Consider the following 13,409-nt stretch of genomic DNA (forward strand, 5'->3'; position numbering starts at 1 on the left):
ATTTGCATTTGCCTGGACAAAGAGCAGAAGGCTTAATGACCTTAATGGCTTAAGGTCCATCTTTTGCAAGACCAAGGTGCCAATTACTAATGATTGGTGTACCAATCTATGAGACGTAGTGCTAAGTGACTTCAAAGACTTTATTATATCCATTAAGTTTTCCATTCCCTGTTGCCTTAAAAAAAAAAACAAAAAACCCCACACAACGAACTCAATGAATGTTGTTGGTAGAATTAACCAAGGTTCTCCTTTTTCCCTCTTGGCCATCTGCCCTTAGCCTTTGTCCATAAGTGGAAGAATTTTTTAGAGAAAAGCAAGCTCTAATTGGCTGCCTTAGGAATAAAAACGTGGACTTAACTGGTTCTTCCCACAGCCCCTGATTTTCTTGGCAGACTGGTTAAAAGAAAAGCACTTGTGTCATCAGGATATAACCTCTTGCCCTCTCAACACCCATAGCTCCCTGCAATTATGTCACCATCTGCCTTGGTCCTAAAGCTCTATTTGTCTCATCCTGCCTCTGTGAGGCTGCAAGTTCCCAAAGGTCATGGCCAATACAAGAGGGGTGTCTCCATCCATGCTAACCTATGCTGTTCAGCTGCTATAAAGATATTTATTCTTTAAGACATAAATGCCAAAGGGGCTTCCCTGGTGGCGCAGTGATTAAGAATCTGCTCGCCAATGCAGGGGACACAGGTTCAAACCCTGATCTGGGAAGATCCCACATGCCACAGAGCAACTAAGCCCATGCGCTGCAACTACTGAGCCTGTGTGCTCTAGAGCCCATGAGCTGCAACTATTGAGCCTTCGAACCACAACTACTGAAGCCCACGTGCCTAGAGCCTGTGCTCCAAAACAAGAGAAGCCACTGCACTGAGAAGCCCGCCCACTGCAACGAAGAGTAGCCCCTGCTCACTGCAACTAGAGAAAAGCCTGCATGCAGCAACAAAGACCCAATAAAGCCAATAAATAAATAATTTAAAAAAGGGAAATAGACGCCAATTTCCTTTGTAAAAGGCAACCTGATGTGAAAGTGCTAGCCCCAGGGGAAGAAATGCGTCACATACATACCTGAAGTGCTATGAACGTTGGTAAAGGAGTTGTCAGAGGCACTGTAGGGCCAGGCACCAGGTGAAGGCAGCGAGGTGTTGAGGGAAGAATTAGACCCTTTGGATGACAAATGAAGAACGAGACAAAAATATCGCAGATAAATGTCAGTGTAACTAGTGAAATCTTCAAGTATTTTATTTAACTCTCAATAAAAGGACAAACTATATCTAAAACAAATGTGAAAAGCTACATATTCCTATGTTTTCTGGTTAAATTATCAGAAACTACTAAGTACAAACGAAGCCACAGATTGCCAAATATGAAAATGCTCGGTGCTGAATAAACATGAGGGGTGTGTTTCACTTCTTTACCTGTGGTGTTATCCCGCAGAAGTTGGTGGTCAGTATCTACAATGGGAGATGTGGCTGTACCCCCTAGCACACTTCCTGGGGTGACATAGGGGTCGGATTCAGGGTCAATGTTTTGGATACCTTTCCATGGCACTCCTGGTTGGAATTCTGAGACAAGGAGAACAAACATTAGATAGAGGTAGGAAATTGTTCAAAGTGTGGTAAAGTTAGTTCCTGATACAAGAAATAGATCTGTGAAAAGTCTAAATTCTGAATCCATTTTAGCTCAGATTCTCATCATAAAATTAAGAGGGGGAAAAAAAAAGTCAGCCTGAACATATACTTTGCCAGCTGCACCTCTTGGCTATCACAACATGTCGACCTTCTTTTGCTCTCTGTGCATGTGAACTTGATGCCAGAGACGATCAGGGTCTGGCCCCAGGCGCTGCTCCTGCTCTTCCCGCTCCCAGGGAAATTCAGGCCTGATGGCAGGGAGGCAGGAGTGAGTACCGTGGTGCTCACGGCAAAAACTGGGAGAAAAATCTGAGTTGGAGAGGAGATACTTCTCCCACTTATCTCACTGGAAATTGGCTCAGATGCACAAAAGGAAACACAAATGACCACTACTATGAGGAGTGTCCAGCGACAACCAGCAGGGATAACCTGGTTATCATGAGAAAGCCCAGAATACACACAAGTGTTTATGATTTCTTAGCGGTTAATATAAATCCTATTTAAAGCTATGTTAAACTTTTATTTTCCTAATCACGATGAGGAAGAACAGTATGTAGTACACATGAACAATATGCATTATACAAGAAACTATGCATATTCATTAGCACAAATATACCTGCACAGAAAGAGGTTTACAAGGACATATATCAAACTTCTTGTTTTTAATTTTGCTTTAATAAATTTAAAAATTTTTCTACCATGAAAATAGGTTACTTGTATCAGAATAAAAAGAGAACAGCAAATAGTCTCACTGCACTCACTACTGCATACCTAGAACCTGATAATAAGTACTTGCTTAATGAATAAACTAATCAATTCACTGGACATTTCGGAAGAACCCATGTTACAAGGCATCCTTTGCATGGATGAATGCCAAGTCCCGGCTCCAGAGTCCCCTTCTCTGACCCCCATACTGCACTCCCTGCACTTCCTTCAGTCTATATGTGCCTGTGCAGTATTTACCACACAGTAACCTGCCTTGTAGGTGATCAGCATCCACACCTGTGCTCCTGACTGAACCCTACACAGACCCCCTCTAATGAAAACTTACTATCTTCCCACACGCCCTGCTTTTATCAGACAATAATTACCAAATGAAAAAAATCAAAGTGAATGCCTTAGTAAAGTGGGTGGCAAAAGCAATCTGTTCAGAACCTGAAATTAACAATTACGAAACAAATGATATTCCCAGAAAAAACATTTCCTGTACAATACCTGGAGGCCAACTGGCATTGCTGGATTTACTTCCGATTTTATTTGTTGGTGGAGATTTGGCAGGTAACCAGCTATCACCAGCAGGACCCGTATGGCCACCCAGTGTGTCTCCCGGGATGATATCAAACTGGTTGTACGGGGACCCTCCTCGGGTCTTACCAGGGGCCACTATAGCGCCTGAGAAAAGAGAGAGGGAACTCAAACACACTATGTAATAAAAAGAGTCCTGGAATTAGAGGTCACGCTTGAAACCCAGTGCTTAACTAGGAAGTAGGAGGATCATGACAACTCACCTCACCTTTCTAGCCACTCAGTTTGCACTTACGCACGTGGCACTGTTCTCGTTTCTGAATGTCTCTTTCAGTTCTAAAAGTCCATGGTCTTATGAATTAAACAAAACTTTCATAAACTACAAATCATACCATCATCCCACAGTTTTTATACTAATGACCCAGGAATGAGGAACAGGAAAAATACTAAACAATTTTAGTGGCACATAAAAAGGGTTTTTAAGTACATTTCTACTGACACCAACCCACCCAAGCACTTAAGTGCTGACCAGGTCCAGTTGTGCTAAAAGAAGCAGAGTAAACAGAGGGAGTTCACTGGAGAGAAAGGCATCTGCAATTGCTTTACATTCCAGAGCAATGAGATGGCACTCCCACCAAGGGTCTCTGCCAGCACGGGGCCAGCAGTGAACTCTGCAGCTCTCAGATCCACGGCCTCACACGTGAAGAACAGCAAACCCTTTGTAAAACTGCTGTCCTGAGAGCATTTCAGTGGTTTCGTTGGTGTCCCCTTCATGCATTTTATATGCTGGGAAGGAGGAAAAAAATTAAAAGCTTAATAATTCCCTTAAACTAACAAAAACATAAGCTTTGCTTTACATAAAATTTTGGCCTCTGTGAGATACCATTCTACTTATTTCTCAAATGAATTTTCACATGCTGTATTGTGTTACCTGATCTACTCTTAGGATGCTGTTTATGAACAGATAAAATTACTTTCAGAGTAATGTATTAAAATATTTGTGTGACTGGATACAGAAGATGTGGCATATATATACAATGGAATATTACTCAGCTATAAAAAGGGATGAGATGGAGCTATATGTAATGAGGTGGATAGAACTACAATCTGTCATACATAGTGAAGTAAGTCAGAAAGAGAAGGACAAATATTGTATGCTAACTCACATATACGGAATCTAAAAATGGTACTGATGAACTCAGTGACAAGAACAAGGAAGCAGATACAGAGAATGGACTGGAGAACTCGAGGTATGGGAGGGGGCGGGGGGTGAAGGGGAAACTGAGAAGAAGCAAGAGAGTAGCACAGACATATATATACTACCAACTGTAAAAGAGTCAGTGGGAAGTTGTTGTATAACAAAGGGAGTCCAACTCGAGGATGGAAGATGCCTTAGAGGACTGGGGCAGGGAGGGTGGGGGGGACTCGAGGAGGGGGCGTCAAGGAAGGGAGGGAATACAGGGATATGTGTATAAAAACAGTTGATTGAACCTGGTGTACCCCCCAAAAAAAATAAAAAAATAAAAAAAATAAAATAAAATATTTGTGTAAATATTGATTAAAATAATCTGTTTGGTTTGGCCTAGCACAAGTATTATCAAAACTGTCTCCATGCTCAGCTAAGAAGTCATTTGCTTTTCTGGAGCCACCGACAGGAATCTGACTCAAGGGCACATTACAGCGAGGTAGTAGAAAATGAAAAGCTCAGTTACCTTAGGGATTGCTAAGGAAATGGGGAAAACATTATCTATAAGCTCTAAAAAGCCAAGTGAGTATTTTACCTGCAAGATAGCTTCTTGCATGCATTTATAATCATACACCTATCATGTCTCTGGGGACAAGGGGACCTAATGAATTATCAGCCTAAAGAAGCAGCATATGTGCCCAAAGCTACAGATGCTGAGCTTGGATTATTCAGTCCAGAAACAGATTTGATAATTTCAATAAATCATTCTTGACTTTGTAGTGTGAAATCAAATGATAACGCCTAGGGACAGCAGGCAGAGAGCTCCATGAGGCCACTTCACCACCTCCCGGATGGGCACATGAAAGGGGTTTTAGAAAGGAACCCTGAAAGGCTCCAGACTGATGGGGCTGAGGCTGCCAGGAAGCCGCTGCAGGAGCCAGTCTGACACCTATTTATACTTGGTTCTCATGGATACAGCTGAGTCCAAGTAAATTACTGTCAAATGAAACAAACATTGAAACAAAGGCTGAAGGAAGGTCCTAAGACCTTTTATCCATTTCACAGGGAACTAGAGATGCTCTTACAGAGAATTATGGAGATGAAAGGCTGACCCACATTTACAACCAAAGCCTGCAATGCTCTCAACTGCTGTCTTGCAGACACTGTAATTCATAAAGAACAAGAAAGCTTTGTGGAAAGTTCAAGCCTCATGTACTGATTATTAGTCATCTTTTGGAGATCAAAGAATCCAAACAATCGACATGATATATATTTGTTGTGATATCTCTCTTGTAGCTCTGAAAACTGATTCTGTTCTCTCTGCCAATTTATTAGGGTTTTACCCTAAGGGGAGCTCCAGTTCACTGCAACTGCCCCGATCCCACTGCAGGTGGGAAATTTTGGTCCCCTGAAGTAGAACTAGCATTTTAAGTTTCTTATAATTTGAAATACACACCACCCCAATCTTCCTCTCCTAGGTGATCACAGGATTGGAGGAGGGGGGCAGAATCAAGAGCCTCATTAAGAAAAAGCTAAAGATCTGTACTTCAAAGTAAGTTTATACGACACTTCGTCAAGGCTTGCTGAGAGGTGGAACAGCTCCAAGTCACGATGCTTTGTTTGCGCTTACCATTTTTGTGCATATTGGCTTCCTGTGTGGCTACAGAGGGCAGTCCCTCCATCATGGAGGTCCACTGTTTAAAGCGAGACTCTGTTCCAGCCTCCTTCCCACCAACCATGCCGTAGTCCATGCCACCAGAGCTGAAGCCTAAAACGGAGAACCACATTTTATGTCTTTTTATAAGTTTCTGGTATCAGTAACCAAGAGTTCTGAGGCAGAACCTACGAATAGCTTCATTTGTCACTTAAAGACCAATTCACATGAAGTTTTCTTCACTCAGAAACAGATATTTTGATTCAAAATGCTGATCCTGGCTTCTGCCTGCTAAAAAAGTGACGACTCTGTTCAGGTATGAAAACATGCATGACTGACATCTAATTAACACCATCTCAGTGCATGTACGCATTCGCGTATCCATTTAGCTCACGCTGGTGCCAAACAAAATGCGGGGCCAGCAATTCTCCAACTGTGACAGAGACGCCAACACGTCAAACCAACATGGTGTAACAGCAGCTATGAAGTTGTGGTAGGGTCTCTGGGGGAGGAAAGGCTTTGCAGAAGGGACAATGATCTAGGGCCTAAGGGAGACAGGCAAGTGAGTCAGGGAAACCAAGTACAAAGCTCTGACTGATGACAATCAGGTGTGTTCAGGGAATGATGTGGAGTCCTACGTGACTCCAACGCTTGCCTGACGATGGATGCAGTGAGGTGGGGAGAGATGAAGAGGCCTGGCACGTAGGGTCTTCATGTACCAGGTCAAGGAGTCTACACCTTTTTTTTACCTCTAAGACAGGAGATGAAGAAATTTTTAAGCAAGCGAGAGAGAGATAACCTAGTTGGTATTTTACAAAGAACTGACAATATGAGAATGGGGTAGATAGAACCTGGGAGATCAATTTGAAAGAAGTTTTTATAGAACAAAAAAGAACCCCAAAGCTTGAACAGGCAATTGGTGAGAGATTCAGAGTTTACTTCGCCGTGTGCCCTCGGGTGTCAGGCTTTTAGCAAGGGTTTTAGCAGGTAACATTTGCTCACAGCACTGGGCTGGACACGTGAAAGCCACACAGGAGAGTCTCACACGGTTCACCATCCATTCTGGGTCAGAATGTATTTAACACTTTTCAAACCGATTCTCAAAAAAGTAAAATAAAGGATTAAAATAAACAACTGAAACAGGGGAGGGGGAGAATAACGAACAAAAAACAGAAAAAGGAGAATGAGCCACAATTCGTGTAGCGACAAGATGCACACGGGCACCCGAGGAGGTCAGCAGGGCTCCCCCCATGCCTCAGCTCAGGTGGCCTGTGGGCTCTACCCCTCCCCTGGTGGACGTGCAGCTCCAGACAGGCCAGACTCCACGCTGTACCTACTTTACTCTCCCATCATCTGGTGCTGTCTTCTTGGCCCTCAAGTTCCATTTATCCAAACCCCACTGGGGGCCCAGGTTACATTTTTCTCTCCTGTGCTTCTCTTAATTGTCAGGGATAGTTTTATAAATGCATAATAAATCAAATTCAAATCAGTCCTAACACCTTTCTTGACCTATGTTTAAAATGTTGTTATTAATATACAGAACACTGTCCTTTCACACAGTTTGTAACTGACTTTACTAGTCCAAATGATTGCTTGGGGGGTCGGGGAGCAGAAATCCTTGGAATGAGCTGGAAATATTTCAAATTGAATGATTTTTCAAAAAAGAAAAGTTTTTTTCTACTTTTGTCCTATGTAGCTAAAAGGAGACTGAAGGACAGGGAGGCTGAAAGGAACAAGGGTGTTCTCTGATACAGCTTTCGTGGCCTATGTGGGTTTGCTCTGTGGGCAAATTCCACCTCTGCCTTTGACTTAGAAAATCTGCCCAAAGTGCTTGGATTCCAGGCCATCTGAAAGCTTGGTTCCCATCATTGAGAAAGAGCTTCTGAAAATAACCTGGGATTCTGGTGAAGATTAAAAAGAAGAACGTAAGGTTTAGTAAGATAAGAAACCATTCCTTATATATTAATTTTCTTTAAAGTTGCTCTAAAATTTAAAACTCACAATGAATTAGTTATTTAATTTCAGCTGCTCACAGTTCTTCTGTGACACATAAAATGTAGAAAATTTGTAAGAGTTATAAATCTTAGGAGAGGTAAGAGTTTGAGTAGTTCCCCCTGAACCTTAGGTAAAAAGTGGGCATCTTTCTCATTAGAAATGCAGGGATCAAATGCCATCGTGATATGGCAGCATAATTACTAAACAACATAGTGTGGTAAGAAAAAAAAACTGAAGAGGGGAAAAAACAAAGGAGATAAAAGTGCCTTGAAAGTTCAATCTACAAACCCAAAACTATGAGAAGAAAATCAGTGCAAGGTTGTACATAACTCTTTCTTCGATGTCACACAGTGACTGGCCTGACGTTAGGACAGAATGTGCTCAACAAATCTGGACGAAAGGAATTCTGTGCTCTAGAGGCTGCATTAACAGAAGGCAGAGGGCACTCCACTCTTGACCTCTGGACTGCTCATGAGCTATCACACCTCCAAACCCAGGAAAACACTGACTTGACTGTCCTTGCTGTTGCATCAAACCAAACTTCCTCCGTCCATCAAGTGGCCTCCCTGTAATTCTCCAGCAACCCGACACAGGACTTCTAACCAAACAAGCCACTGAGTTCAGTCCAAGGAATAGTTATGGAGAGTCTAATTTGTGCCAGGCTCTGTGTTAGGAGCCAAAGTACAGTCAGAGATAAGACATAGCCCTTGCCTTCCCAGGGCCTTATTTCACCAGTACATCCCTTTTACCTTCCTTATCATTCTTACAAATACATAAGCCCTTGGCTACCTTATCTGTCCTTGCCAGAATTACTTTCTTTGCCACACACTTTAATTTGTTGTCTATTCATCACCACCAGTTGGCTCAGGACTTACTTCCTCGAGGAAATTCTCTCAAATTAAATTGTCCTTAATTGATCATTCCTTCACTCTCTTTGTCTATAGTTCTATATTTTCCACTATTACTTTTGCTGTAGATTAAAAAACAAATTCTTGGGCCTTTATAATAATTATAGTAAAGAATAAACTATGAAAGAAACAAATCATCCACAGTTGCCCCTTTAATACAACTGCTCTAATCCATGTCCACATGCATGTGATATTGATACATCATAATCCCAGGAAAGATACAGTTATTCTTCTGCTATTTTAATCATCTCTACTATTCATAACTGTACTTTTCACTGGATATACCACACACAGAAATATTACATATTTTGATAAGTTTTAAACATAAAAAGTAAAATTTTATTGGAAATGAACTTTATGATAAGTGACTGTTTCTCAGTTAATTCAGATATTTGTGAAAGACGGTGACAATACCAGAGTGAGGTCTAGTTCACACTATTCCTATTTTTAAAATTTTTGTAAGACTTTATAAAGCACTAAGGAAATCTTGCATAAATAAGCTGATGGGAAAAGGAGGAGCCTTGTAATTACATCGGTTATTTCTTTACATTCCTTTTTAGGTATATTCCCTTCCTCCCAGCTCAATAACATAAACATAAAACATAATTTTACATAGGTCACTATTATTTGACAATTCAGTTAGGTATCTTTTCCACTTCGCTAAAAGCAGAAAATTAGAAACCATGTATTTTACAATAAGCTAAGGTTTAGTTAAGCAGTTATGAAAGTCATTCAACTTTTTAATTTTGAGAAAATATATCAATATAGGCTTTATCAAGACATTAAGAAACTTCTAATTATTCTTGCTAGTCTTTAACTTACAGGTATCCTTTTTTTTTAGTTTGCTATATACTCAGTACCTTTTATACTCATGATATATCCATTCACTGTATTCATCTTTGCCATATAATCTTTTTTGAAAAAAATTTAACCTGTGTAAATGCTTTAACTATATTTTCACCAAAATCTTATAGCTATTGGTTTAGTTTATTCAAAATAGGCAGCCAAATTAGACTTATTTTCAGTCCCAATTTTTCAATTTCAATAAATGTAGTAATATGGATTAAGGAAAACTGTAAGTGTGAAATAAATTGCAAAATACATCTTGTAAGGCAGATTATAAGTGGTCAGATCACAATTAATATAAAGACCTAACAAAAATAATTTAACCACTTTTTAATGAGTGATCAGATGTAAATGTTAAAGTCTGTATGTTCTTTTTCCTTACTTAATTTGGATTATAACATATGTACATATACTGAACTCTGATCCTTTACTCATTAGGAATAGTTAAGCATAATAATGCCAAACAACACGATTAATCGAATAACACATCATGATAAATTTTTCTATATATTTAATAAATAAGAGAGGTATACACTGCTAAAAATTAACAGATTTGTAGCCAACATGTAATTTTACTTTTTAATAGGGGGCAGAAAATAGTAAAGATGTTATAAAGACTGTTATTGAAATAAATACATCATGATTTTAGATTTTTAACAACTAACTGACCAGTGCATACCCAGTCTAAAGGAAATCACATAAAACTTTATCCACAACTTTACTTGATTGGCTGTGAAAATGTCTGTTTCAAAGAGTCAGTCTCACTAATCTATACTGCTCAAGCTGTTCAAAGGTGTTTTTCTTTCCAACTAAGACATGCCCTCGGGATGAATACTGAGAAGAGCTGAAAAGAACTGTGTTCTTAAAACACGTGGAAAAGCCACTTGTGGCTTCCAGATGCTCTCTGCTTTATACGACTGGATTCCTCTTTAAGAACTACGCATCCTCTGACTAAAGGGGATGGAAAAGCAGCACAGCTGCCCCACTTTACTATCACGTACGGTGTCTAAATTCAGAACAAGTGAACACACACCCCGGCTCTTATGTCAGGCTTCATCCGTATCAGAAAGCACGATTCAGAAGGTGAAGACTGGAAACCCAGGGGTAGCAGCACTGTCATTAGTCATCGCGGGAGGCTTCCTCCTTGCTTGGAACCCCAGAGAAGCATGTTCTAGTAGGATATGGGATGGTGGAGAGTCTGCCCTTCTTTTATGTCAAAGGGAAGAAAGTTTATTTTGAATTTAAAAGTCAGTTCTCAGGCAAATCATTTTTAAGAAAAAGTACAGTTGGTAGAACTTGAGGTTCTGGAAATTAATTCCTTTAAAACTCTCCAGGATCAAGGAGTCCTTGAAGTCTCTGCTCTTCTCTGGAAGTGGCCTCCCAAGGGGGCAGTGGGCACACCACCCCAGTGGGCACCTCACAGAGCACAGAGAGCAGGGCCATTTGTCCAGGGTCACTTTGTCACCTGGAAATAGGGATTTCAAGCCTCCCCAAACTCTTGTTTTTGAGTTTGCAGAGAATAGTATGGTCTTTACCAAAAGAAAATCTAAATGTTGTCAGTCTGAGAAGAAACTCGCTGTGGTGTGTGGTACCTTTTTAATTTTTAAATTTTATTTTTAAATCACTGTTGCCTCACTGATTGGATTCTGCTTACAACATGTTCCCTGGTTCTGAAAGAGCTACGATTTGCCTGCCAACAAATTCTTGATGAATGTCAAAGGTATAACCTTACTTGTGCTAATTCTATTTAAATCAGATGAAATAGTAATATCAGAAGAATTTTATCAGTTTGCTTTATAATTTTGTTTCCCGTTTTTTTCAAGAGAAGGTAATTTTATCCGTAGAGCTAAAAGCCTCAACTTGTACATAATTTATTAGATTATAACCTCAGACATGTGTAGTACTCACAGCAGGTACAAACATTTAACTGGCTTTTAAAAATTTCTGGTGGTAGGAGAGCTGATTGCCACTTGCAAGTAATAAAAGACTGCTCTGGGCCCAGAGAAGGTGGAGGCCTGTCTCTACTGTTTACTAACTGTGTGGTGAGCTTCAGGAAACCACTGAGACTCTAGGGTATCGATAACTCAGATATCTCACCTGCAAGAGAGGGATAAGAATATTTACCCACCCTGCTTGGCTATTGCAAAAAACAACGTAACACAGGTCCAACCCCCAGGCTGAGAACACGACTGGAAGATATTTACCAACAGGCAGTTTTCATTACTTAACAACTTACCAGAACCATATCCAGGTATTGGCCCTTTGGCTTGAAGGTCTGGGAGCCCCACATTCAGAGCGTTGGGTACCATGTTGTCCAGATGCGGCTTGGGCCCAACAGGATGAGATGGCGAATGCTTCATGCTGGGCTGCCTCTGCTGCTGCTGCTGCTGCTGCTGGAGGGCGCTCACCATTCGAGCCAGCTGGAGGGGAGGGGGCCCAAGGGAAAACGGACTCGTGAGAAGCCAACATCCTGAACCTCACAGGCAAAGACGGCATTCGGCGTTGCTCTTGCCATTAAAGAGGTTAAGCAGAGATGCATTCCTCACACAGAGCACTAGGGGGACCCTTCCAATGCCATGTACCTGCTGCTCCTGCTGCTGGCGCACGGCTTGAGAAAGCTTCCTCTGGTTCTGTAACAACTGCTGCTGCTGCTGCTGCTGCAAGAGAAGCTGACAGGCCTACAAAATAGAGGAGAACGAGAGGACCAGAGTTCCTAAGATGGACTTACTGGGAAAGCTGAAAGGGCTTGTGAACTGAATCAAGGGTCCATGAGGGAAGTACCACCGAGTTCCTGGTCTACTGGTCGCATTTACCTCCAGTTGAGCTGATACATCAACTCTTAGCACACTCAATAGTTTGCATGAAATGGAGCAAATAAAAAAAAAAACCCCAGCGAATAACCTTTTTAGCTATAGGAGGAAAATCTGCTACTTACCAACTGAAACTGGGGAATTTGTGGAAGCTGGCTCAGCATGGCAATTTGTTGAGGAGATAACTGGGGCCCCACATTGAAAAGACCTGGATTCAGGCCACTGTTGGGAAACTGCTTGAGCATTGAGGCAGAAACCTAGCCAAAAGAAGAAAGTATCAGAATTTAACAAAATAATTTTTTTTTCCTGCGAAAAGAATCTTAGTAGAGCTAAAGCAAGCACTGTCAATTTTTTCCTTGAAAAATATTTATGAAAAATATTAAATAATTGGGACAAATAGACCAAAGCATTAACAGTGGTTATCTTTGAGTGGTGATATTACAGGAGACTCTAAACAGGAGCTTCTGAATTCTCTTTTTAGACTTTCCAGTTTTTCCACAATAAAAATCATGAATTTTACAATCTAGAAAATATCTTCAAAAAAAATTTAATGACAATATAACTTCTGTCTGAGAAGTTATTACTGGAAATGTGCTATAAAAACATCCACTGAACCCACTGAATCAGTGAGTGCCATGGAGAACAAACTTCATTCCTCTTCCATGAGTGGTACATAGCATTCTGGCCAAAAGTTTAGTTCTAGAGGCAGACTGCGTGGGCCTGCCATTTCTAAGGGGTATGACTCAGAGTAAGTGACTTATTTAACCTTTCTGAGCCTCACTTTCCTTATCTCCAAAATATGAGTAATAATAATATTAACTTCGGTGGTTGTTTGAGGATTTTACCAGTTCGTCCATGTCAAATGCTTAGAAATGCACTCCATAAATGTTCATATTATTTTACAGGATGGTTCTTCAGATGTCCAGACAATGATTACAGTTCCCCTGCGTCTCATCTCCAGGCTAAATATGATCAGTTCTCTCACCTGTATCTCATTCAATTTCTCAACACAGAGCCCAGAACAGAAAGGCCATTTTCTAAAGTTGTCTCATACTTGGTAGAGCTGGCCATCACTAACCATTCTTCTACAAGCCACGCTTTTAACAGTTCCTAAGATCTCAGTTTCTCTGATGA

General features: G+C 40.8%; 1 protein-coding gene across 7 annotated transcripts in view; it reads right to left on the minus strand.

The window, feature by feature from the left end:
• The window catches only part of TNRC6B (trinucleotide repeat containing adaptor 6B), a 249,857-nt gene that overhangs the window by 20,097 nt on the left and 216,351 nt on the right, over positions 1-13,409 (minus strand). For all 7 annotated transcript variants that reach the window (XR_009054633.1, XR_009054632.1, XM_057741195.1 and 4 more), the window contains 7 exons: positions 12,401-12,532; positions 12,048-12,143; positions 11,702-11,885; positions 5,693-5,830; positions 2,847-3,023; positions 1,419-1,565; positions 1,069-1,164 (listed from right to left, as the gene is read on the minus strand). Coding sequence is in view for 5 of the 7 variants with exons in the window: in XM_057741195.1 (XP_057597178.1) it covers positions 1,069-1,164; positions 1,419-1,565; positions 2,847-3,023; positions 5,693-5,830; positions 11,702-11,885; positions 12,048-12,143; positions 12,401-12,532 (970 nt within the window). In the remaining 2 variants the exon portion in view is untranslated. The remainder of the gene's footprint in view (positions 1-1,068; positions 1,165-1,418; positions 1,566-2,846; positions 3,024-5,692; positions 5,831-11,701; positions 11,886-12,047; positions 12,144-12,400; positions 12,533-13,409) is intronic.

The sequence above is a fragment of the Hippopotamus amphibius genome, chromosome 7 (genome assembly GCF_030028045.1).
Source record: "Hippopotamus amphibius kiboko isolate mHipAmp2 chromosome 7, mHipAmp2.hap2, whole genome shotgun sequence".
Classification (NCBI taxonomy): domain Eukaryota; kingdom Metazoa; phylum Chordata; class Mammalia; order Artiodactyla; family Hippopotamidae; genus Hippopotamus; species Hippopotamus amphibius.